This window comes from Apaloderma vittatum, unplaced genomic scaffold, assembly GCF_000703405.1.
Source record: "Apaloderma vittatum isolate BGI_N311 unplaced genomic scaffold, ASM70340v1 scaffold18783, whole genome shotgun sequence".
Classification (NCBI taxonomy): Eukaryota; Metazoa; Chordata; class Aves; order Trogoniformes; family Trogonidae; genus Apaloderma; species Apaloderma vittatum.
The window spans coordinates 1-10,302 of NW_009706669.1; the positions used below are offsets into that span (position 1 = coordinate 1).

The following is a 10,302-nucleotide window of genomic DNA, read 5'->3' on the forward strand; positions in this document are numbered from 1 at the left end:
TGTGGAGTCTCCTTCCTTGGAGACATTCAGAGCCCACCTGGACACATTCCTGAACCCACCTGGACACATTCCTGTGCAGTCTACTGTAGGTGATCCTGCTCTGGCAGGGAGTTGGACTAGATGATCTTTTGAGGTCCCTTCCAACCCCTAACATTCTGTGATTCTGTGATTCTCTGCTGACCTCGGTGCCTACACATATTCTCACTCCTCTCCCTCTCTCTCTGCAAATTGTTGTGGTGCAGTAGTTCTTTTCGCTTCTTAAATATATTATCACAGAGGCTACCACCATCACTGACAGGCTCAGCCTTGGCGGTCTGTCTGTGGAGCCAGCTGGCATTGGCTCTGTCAGACTTAGGGGAAGCTTCTAGGAGCTTCTCGCAGAAGCCGCCCCTACAGTCCCTCTGCTACCAAAACCTGGTCACACAAACCTGACACAGAGAAGAAACATACTGAGAAAGGATTTGGAGTTACGTTGCATCTGAGAGGATGCTGTCGTTCATCAGAGATCTTGTACTCTACTTGTGTTCTGACTATTGACACTGCAAGCCAGGAGTAGGGAATTCCTTAGAGTTTTAAGTTCTTTATGCTAAAAAAACCCAGCAAGACTTTAAAAGCACAACTCAGACTGTTTCCTTCTCCTGGGTGACCATCAGACTCATTTATTTGGACAGGGAGCATTCTTTTCACTTAAAGAAGACTTTTCTAGTTCAGATTAGTAATGCTAAAACCCTTACTTATTATTGTTCAACTTTTAGTGTTGAACAGTTGAAACAACAATAAATAGAGGAAAGTAAGTCCCTGGATAAGAAGGAGAAATTTTTACAAACACCTCCCAAAAAGAAACGAGAGAGATGGGGGAAGGAATCTCCGTCACACAAGTGTATGCTAGAGCTAAGAAGGAAAACCAGACAGTATTTAGGTGGAATATTTACTTCTGGAGCTCAAGCAGTGATTTTGAATTAAGAGGTTAGTTTAGGAGGTGTCTGAATTACTTGTAAGACTTGACACTGTGAAAAAAAAAAAGAGGAGAAAAGGGAAAGAAAGTGGTGCATGATGTGAAATCATTGGCCCTGTGTTATTGCATGCCTGTGACATTCAAAGCCTTCAGCAGCTGAGTGCTCCAATTTTTCTTGTACATACTGCAAGTGTAGTTATTGCATTTGTCAGAATATGCATCAAGCACACTCTGACCTTCTGAATCTGGTATTTCTCCTTGTCTTCTCAGGCCAGAGAACTTTCATGGTGTCTTCTGCTTTCAGAGATACTCTTTTCTCCCCTGCTTGTGTGATAAAGACTCATACCAGCCTGTGCGGCTTTTACAGTGGCATGTGCTGGAGAATGTATGGGGTGCTGGCACTTACTAAGATGTCCTGTGCCCTGTGACTCCCATTCACAATGAACTTACCTAATGTTGAGTCATTCTTCAAGGAGAGTCTGTCACACTTGCCACCTTGCAGGTCAGCCACCTTGCAAACCAGGCCTGAAGAAAGTGCAGGCTACAAGTATTTATTTGTAACTCCTCAAAAGTGGAACTCCCAACTGTCTTCAGAAGGAATGGGCAAACAAGAAGTCATGTCTGTCGAACCTGTGCTTATCACAGTGCGCCTAAGCTTTTCGGTGCCAGACTGAGCTAAAAGGCCTGTCAAACAGTGGACCTGTCTTGCTGCAGAGGTGTTGTTGATGGACACAGGTGGGGGAATTCTGCACATCTCTGGCCAAGGTGCTCCATAAATGTTTGTCATCCCTTCTGCTCCCACCTCCACACTGTCCATGCTGTGCGCTGATAGAACTGTCTGGACAGGCCTGCAGGACCATGCATATTCCTCCCCCATGAGGTCAGGGGACTGACTTTAAGTTTATTTTTAACCCGGGTGTAGCCTTTTCTCCATTTTGCCCTCTGTCCCTGCAAGCAGTTGTTCTGTTCCAGTAGGGATGTGGTGCAAAAAGGAAAGAAAGAGGACGTGAGAACATAGTTTGCCTTAAAGAGCGTTGGCTCAGAAAGCTCGGGATTTGAGATAAGGTGCAGCTGTAATCTCTTGCTTCATAGTGATGCTGCAAATTACTATTCTGCCTTACCTTGACTCCAAGCATACACCAAAAAGCCAGATGTATCTTGAAACACCAAGGACTGAATTGATTTCATTTCAGGGACCTAGAAGTATTTACTTTGATGTTAAGACAAAATCTTGCCTGGAACCTTGAAGTAGTATTTGCTTATATGTTAAGATCACCTTTTCTTTAGTCTTCTGTATGTCAGTCTGAGAACAGAGCAGCTATACATCACCTTTTTTCACTGAGTTTGAATTTCACAACTGTCAAAGAAGTCTCAAATCTGTACTATTTTAATCTTATATGGATGTCTCTGTAGTCTTGGATGAAGCGTTGATAGAATTCCAACTTCTTAGTTCACCAAACAGTCTTTTTCCTTCTTTGTCAGCTCTGATCAAACAAGCAGTTTTAGTACACTACTAAGTTGCATTTTTATTTTGTCTGAAACACAATCTGCCAGGTTAGATTCATGGATTTTTTTCTGTATGATCTTTTTAAAAGATGGATAGAAACATCATAAAAGATGGGTAGAAACAGTACCAAAATGTACCTACCCGGTGTCTTAAGTAATAAAAATATTTCCCTGAAATCCTTCAGTCTGAAGACTACCTTGAAATGCAGTGAAATGAGCTTTGCTAACAGTTCTTTTTGTTTACTTTTTTGTTTGCTTTTTTTTGTGTTTTGTTTTGTGAAGTCCTGGATGAAAACAATCAAAACATCACAATCTGTGTACCTGAATTTAGTCAAGGCCTGCACAGAGATGAAAACCTGGTTACTGGCCTGGGTACTACCATTTTGTTTGGCTGCATTTTATATTCTTGGTAAGTGTGGGGATTTGCATTTACCTCCCTGTAAATGCAGTGTTGTGGTCCAACTGGTGAAGGCTTATAGCAGGCCTCATGCAGACAAAGTAGCGGGGAGAAGCAGAATAGAATTAGGCTGAAAGGTTCATATTCTCCTCAGTTTCAGAATGGTTAGAAGTTCTAACCAAAACTGTTCCACCAGATAATGTAACCGATGAAACAAATATATCTTATTAAAGCTGAATAGAGCAATTTACATCCAGAGGTGGAGGGGAAGAGTTCTAGCTCTCCATGATCCCAAACAAGCACAGGGTACTTTGATTTTGTACTTAATCTTTCTGTAAAAAGAGCTCTTGGCAGTTACATCCATGGAAAAAGAGCTGTCTGAAGTTTCTGTAGCCTACTGGCAGGGGCTGTGACTGTGTCTTGAGGGTCTTTAAAACAAATAAAACTGTCTGGGAGGGGTTTAGGTCTTCTTTGAACCAGTAGTGAGCACAGTACTGCCATGAGGATTTGCCAGCAATCTCCTGCCCTAAAAAAGTCAGTTCGTGCCCACACAGTTGTGATGTGACATTGTGTTATTGCAGCTCACATCAATAAGTTAAGGCTTACTCTGGGATGGGGAGAGGGCTAGTTGCTGATAACTGAAAACTGATTTATCACTTGTATTGGCTGTGTGGGTTGTCAGGAGACAGCACTGCCTTTTTCAGCAGGCTCTGCTTCAGAATCAGTCCACTTCAAAATGTGTATTCTGGAACTCCTTCCTAATTCTGAAGTGAAAACAAAAGACTTTCTGAAGAAGTAGTACAGCTACTTTTCTGCTATCAAATATGCATATTTGTTTCATTTACTTCTGATATCAAATATATGTATGTCATATATCATGGATCTAGTTCACATTAGAACAGCATTTCCAGCATTTCACATAGCCTGCAGGGTAAGTGCACGATGTGGCTGGGGAAATAAGGCGACCTTCAAGAAGAATGTTTTGAAGTATTGATTGCTAGGGCTCAGTGTACACAGCGAAGCATTAACATACATCTCCCTGTGGGTAGTGGGAAGTTTGCATTACACTTCCTGAAAGGAAAAGACTGGGCAAGAAGTGTTTCTAGGCAGAAGAAATGAGAAAGGACTTTCCTGCCCCACACATCCCAAGTATAACCATGCAAGAAAGTGATTTCCAGCAGCTGCTACACTGACAATAGTGGTTGGTAACTTTGAAAACTAATTGTGAGTGCTCACCTGTTACTTAGCTGGCAAGGCCTTCACAGAAATGCTGAGCCAAGATGGTAGCTATGAAGTTAATATAAAATCATTTCTTATACACAGCAGGGAAGATCTCTTCTGACTTGCAAATTGGACCACTTAGCTTTTTTTTGCTGTCTTATGGTGATGAATTCACCACCTTTCAGGAGTGACCTACTTTTAAGTTCATGATTCAGCCTGAATTGGCCAGTGGCTGTCTGTCAGGCTAGTTTATACTTGTGCAGAACAGACTTTTGACATGCTTGGTGCTTGATGCTATATCCGGGTAAATGCTTGTCTTAGACCTGGGAGTAGGCTATTTATGTTTGCCGTGGTGTTGAAAAAAACCACCATGTTGGGCTTATGCTGTGGGTTTGACACTATCTTCTTTTGCTCCTAGTTTGACCTCAACAACACGTGCAAGCTCAGAGGCGCTGAGGGGAATATATGCAGCACCTGAAACTGAAGTGAGTTCTTCCTTCCTCCCACAGGATTTCCATGCAAGCTTCCTCATGTGCTTTTCTTGCTGTTGTTTTCATGGCCAAGTGATCTGTATAATTAGGTGAACATGCTACATGCCTCTTGATATGGAGTTGTTAGAACACTTGTCCACACTGGCACTTCTGCAGCTCTTGCTGGTCCCATAGAGGTGTCTTTGTGTGCTGAAATGATTTGCTTCTCTTGCAGTTTATTTAACATTCTGCAGACTTCCTGTAAATCTTCATATGCCCTGCACAAGCTCCTGTCCTCTCATTTAAAGGAAAAGTCGGCTGGGAAGCTATCAGAAAAAGATAGCAGAGGCATTTTTGAACATTTTCAGTCCTGGTTGGGGCAGCTGGCACAGCACAGAGGCCACCCGCTCCCCAGGATGGTCTGGCTCATCTGCCTGTCATCCAAAGTTCCTGTCTGTTATTTTTATTCCCACACTTAAGTAAAACCTTTCTTTTTACCTATAATTTCATCTTGCATTATATTGTTTGTCCCTGTGTCAGCAGTACAGGTTTCTTCATTCCACGTGCCAGTTTCATTTGCCACCTTATCTTGGGAACACCCAGAAACACTGGGAAATGAGTGTGTTTTTGCTAAGTAGCAGTTTCTGTTACTTAAGCTTGCTAGTATAACTCTCCAAATGTGTTTTTGTGTTTGGGGTGCGATTCTTGGTCCCTAGTGCTCTCTACATTGGTGTTACTTGCATCTGCAGTTTCAACTTAATCAGTGTTTGTGAGAATCCAAAAATGCAGAATTATCTGCTGAGGCACTTGTTTGTGGCAGCGGGACGTGGGGAAGTGTTGCACTGTGGCATGGTGTCGGTGCTGGAGGAGCTTCCGTGTGGTGCAACTGGACATGGTGCCGGTGTCAGTGCTGAGCAGTTGAACACCTGATGTCTCCATGCCAGCAGCTCTGCGTTGAGCATCGAGACATGGCCTGGGCCATGATCCGGGCAGGACCGCTGCTGAGGAGGGGCAGGCCAGGGCGGGGGCAGCCAAGAGAGAACAACTGCCCTTCCTGCCCCCTGCCTTGCCCTGCCAGTCTTACGCCACAGGACGTCCTGCCCAAGGGGCTCAGGGCTGCAGGCGGGTTGGGGACAGCCAACACAGCACCCAGGCTGCATGTGTCCCCCCCACCCCCCGGGACACTCTGGTTTGTCGGACACGGTGCTTGCCAACAGGATTATTTCCAGACCGTTTGGTTTGAAGAGCAGTACAAGAGGCACTAATCATAAATATAAAGAAACGACTGGTGAAGAGCAACTAATTGCACCCTGATTGCCTCCCCCTTGGCAAAGGGCCTTTGTCTGTTGGCCAAGAGCCTGAACACAGCTCTGCAGTTCAATGTCATGTACAGAGGGGCTGTTGATGTCCGTGATGGACACAGACAAGTGTTACAAGGGGCTTGTATGTGCCAGCACACTCCATGTGCACAAGGACTTAAATGGAACTGGTTTTAAAGTTTTGAGGGAACCTAGCATTTGCTTCAAAACATGAATGCAGTCCAAGGGCACCACAGAGCTGGCGCTGTAGGTGAGGCTTGGCACAGCAGCAGAAAGAGGTGTGGAATAAGGGTTTTGTTGAAACTCTTGTCGAGTCTTTTTTTAAAAGAAATTAGTTTTTTTTGCTTTTCCTGAGTTTGTGAACACAGTGAATATATATAATCATGGGTAGGCAGGATAAAAACAGCTATCTGATGTTTCTGTTGGACACTTAACCTTAAAAGGCTTTCTATCTGATTTTTGGGGGTGGTAGGAACACTTGCAGATGGCCTGTGCTGACCAAGGAAAAAGAGTAGAATGCAAAATGTAGAATTACAAGGGTCAGTATTTATTCATGCGCATGAAATGTCCCAGTCAAACTGGGGCAACCTAGCTGCAGTTTACAGGATGTCCTTCCAAGCATCAAGTATAGCACGATTGGACTATTCACTAACACCCACGCCGCCAATTACTAGTCATAGTAAAACTCTGAAAAGTAACTCTACTTCTGCAGCGTTCTTGCCACTTGTCTGTTCATCCAGATGTCCCTGGAGTTGGTCTTGCAGTAGTTACTCATCTGTGATGCTGGGAGGGCATTATCGTGGTTGTCCTAGGGTATCATTTAACCTTCATGGACAGCTCTAAGTTTCCACTAAAGCAAAGTGATTTTCAGGGCTGGGGTGTCTTTAAGCATGAAAAAAGTCATCCAGTAAAACTCCACTGCCTCATTATATGGCAGTGCATACTTGCGAACTAATATATGTTCAAAAAGTTAATACACTTTCATACTTTGAAGACTGACTGATACAACATTTAAAGAAGGTAGTTTTCATAACAGGGTTCATTGTCTTCGTCAGACCACAGTCAAGTTAAATCCCAGAGAGGGATCTTATCAGAACAAATAATGTTGGTGATGCATTACATTAAGTGCTGATTTGTACTGTGGTCTGGTGCATATTTATTAGAAGATCAGCACCCTTTTCCCATTTACGTTACCTCTCAATACAAGAAGTGTCAATTTTAGCTTTCCTTTTTCCATCAGTTAAAAATAAAATAAAATCTTCGTTTATATAAAGCAGTAAAACCATCTTTCTGCTTTAACTCATCCTGCTTGTACTTATTTTGGCTACATTTCAGAAAAATCTTGCAAAGATAAGTACATTTCTGATGTACGATTGTGCAGTTGTGATTTCCAGCCCGTACAGCAGGGTTTTAAAAGTTCAGGATGCTCTCATTTCAGTAGAGAATTTCTTTTTTTAAAAAGTGCTTAGATGCAAGTCTGGAGAGGTAAGCCTCCTCTGAACTACTAATGTGCAACCACTTTACTGTAGCTTTTCCACCACTTTGTCCTAATTATTTGCACCAGTGTTTGATCTTGAGTTATGCAGAAAAGATAATTCTTAGAGTCATTCCTGAAGAATGGTTAATTGGCTCCAAATCTTACTGAGTAGATTTTTCCAAATCTTAGAAACTGCTGTTATAAACTACTTGGCAAACACTAATTTGAGTTTTGTGCCCGCTGGAAATACAAACCAGACTTTTCTAAATCTGTGTCTGTATCGTAGATGCAACAGACCTTCCTTCACCAACTGTTCTGCTTCTTTGCTGTAGTACAGATTCTTACCCTTCCTGATGTCTGTTCCACAGGTAGCTCGTTGCTGCTTTTGCTGCTTGCCTGACGGAGACGGTAATTACATTTTCACTTCACAGTTTACTTCACTTGTGGTTTTTATACTTAAACGAAGAGAGTAAAGACATAGGTCTGCATGGAGAGCTGCTGGTATCCTCGTTCTGTAGCATATCAAACTGAAGCAGCTGAAGTGCTCAAAGCTAGTCTAGGGAAGGAAGCAAGAGATGTAGCAGTATCATTTTAGAACACAGACTAGCTGATAATTCTGTAAAAGACATTTTATTACTGCAACATACAAAGAGTAATGCTCTTTGCATGCTCGTGGGCGTGACTGGCTGCTGGATTTTTGGCTCAACAGCTCTGTGGGAACTGCAATTCAGGAGTGAGTTAGGAAGGGAGTGTCCTATGTGCAGACTTCATACAGTCAGAGTTTATCAAATTGGACTTGCTAGAAGAATATTGTACAGGTGGAGCATCTTAAATGGTGCAAATGCTCAAAAACTAACCAGTAGGCCGTGAAGCTGATACAAGGCAGAATTTCAGTGGCGATCCAGTTTCTTTTACTAAAGGCTTAGACACGTGCACTCACTGAGGGCAGGGAAGTGTTCAAATGTTGCTCTGTATCATGCTTTCCTACTCACACCATAAGATGTTTTGCTATGCTCTTCATGAAGCCAGTTACTGTTTTCAGTTCTCATTAAATTTGCAAAAAGCTTTCTTGTTTTCTGTCTCCTACAGGTGATGCTGAAGAGCACACTGAAAAAAGAGTAGGCCAGACTGTGATTTACGATGAGAAGAAAGGCACAGTGTACAGCTATGCCTACTTCCACTTCGTTTTCTTCTTGGCTTCACTCTATGTGATGATGACTGTAACTCATTGGTTCCAGTAAGTATATTTATTTAAAGCCAAGAAATTAAGGTCTCTGTGTTGAGAGGAGAGATGTGAACGGGAACTTCTGCTGTTAGTGTGTCTCCTCTCCTTAAGTAAGAAGCTGCAAGAGATGTTGCAAGTCTTCCTAGATGATTTTGGAGCAAGCTCTATAAAGGCCTGCTCTTCACTGCTCCATGTCTTGGTTATCCTAGTGGAAGTCTGTGACCCACTTGGAAAAAGAGGATATTGAGTCTGAGGTATGAGTAATGAGTTTATTGTGGTTTGTTTGTTTGTTTGTTTTTTTAATCTTCTTAACAGTTACGAAAGCGCTCAGATGGAAAAATTCTTCACCGGAAGCTGGTCCATCTTCTGGGTTAAGATGATCTCCTGTTGGTTTTGCGTCTGTCTGTACTTATGGACTCTTATTGCTCCACTCTGTTGCCCAACCAGAGAGTTCTTAGTGTGAACCCTCAGAAGGTCCTTAAATGTTTTTCTCTTTTCTTTTTTGTCTCCCCCATTACAAATAAAATATTACAGTAATTTTGTAATGAGGAAACACCTATTGCCTGCTTTTTGTAAATGTACCAGTTCATAACTTTTTAGTCATGCTAAAAAAATGATTGAAAACTTTTTTACTTTTCTTATTGTTATGAACAAGCATTGGCCAAGGGAACAAATCTGTTCCAAAACTTTGTAACACTGATGGTTGGGGGGTAGGGAACACAGTTGTTGCATAAACTGGAATAAGTTAAAGACTTTTCAGATAATTGACAATCTCTCTCTGGCTTCTTTGGTAAGAAAGAAAAAATTGTGCAGATGTATCTTCTTCTTTCCTGTAAATGTTTGCTGTCTTCTAGGAAATATGCATTCATTTTTATACTCTGTTATTAACTGTCTTTTACAATTTGCGGTGATGGTTTGGACTGCTAGTTTGTACAGCACATGATTCTTCTATGTAGCATCCTGATAACTTTTTTTTGAAAACCTAACTAAATACTTCTGTAGAAATAGAGAATATGTAAGAAGTTGACTGCCAAAGCATCTACTAAAAATTGATTATCTAAATATTAAATATATTAAATTATTGTATACCTAGATTGAGAAAGGAATGTACCAATGATAATAGAGTATTTATTCTATTATAACTTTAAAAGGCACCTGAATATTTTATGCAGTTCAGATCTGGTCCAGTTGTTAAGAGAAGGGGATTTCTACACTCAAATTCTTAAACTGAATTTTGTCCAGCTTTGCTCTGCCAGCTCACTTAAATGACAAGTTGTGTGTACTGCACAGGGATTTAAGATACGGTACTTTCTTTATTCAGAGTGTTCACTGTTGAGAAAATGCTAATTACAAGAGCACTTGCAGCTTGCTGCTAAATTTAAAAATGGAGTGCTCATTTATTTTTCTACCCTGCAGTTTCAACTTGTGTCTTTTTAAAAGATGTCCCAGAATCTTTGTTTCTGTTTCCATTACTAATTTTATAATATTTTAAATGCATTGGTGGTCAGAAAAGGACTATAGTGCATCATCTTCCTTTTCTGCCTTTGTGTTGGTTGGAAAGTGTCCTTTCTAACTGCTGTATTTTTATACTCCTCTGTTGATGTTAGTTTTGCTGTTGGGATGGGACTTAGCCAACCAATCCATTAATGGAGACTGAACTTCTTTTGGAGAACTCCTATCCCAAACTGTGGAGTAAGCAGTGAGAAGGACAGAACCAGTAGACACAAATATA

At 41.6% G+C, this 10,302-nt stretch overlaps 1 protein-coding gene across 1 annotated transcript; it reads left to right on the forward strand.

The window, feature by feature from the left end:
• Window positions 1–2,743: 2,743 nt before the first annotated feature.
• Window positions 2,744–9,094, forward strand: LOC104271269 (serine incorporator 5-like; the record flags this gene model as incomplete). Its single annotated transcript, XM_009865889.1, has 5 exons — window positions 2,744–2,870; window positions 4,498–4,564; window positions 7,714–7,753; window positions 8,435–8,582; window positions 8,886–9,094. Coding segments are annotated over 5 exons (530 nt in total), but the record flags the coding sequence as incomplete, so codon positions are not given.
• Window positions 9,095–10,302: the final 1,208 nt, after the last annotated feature.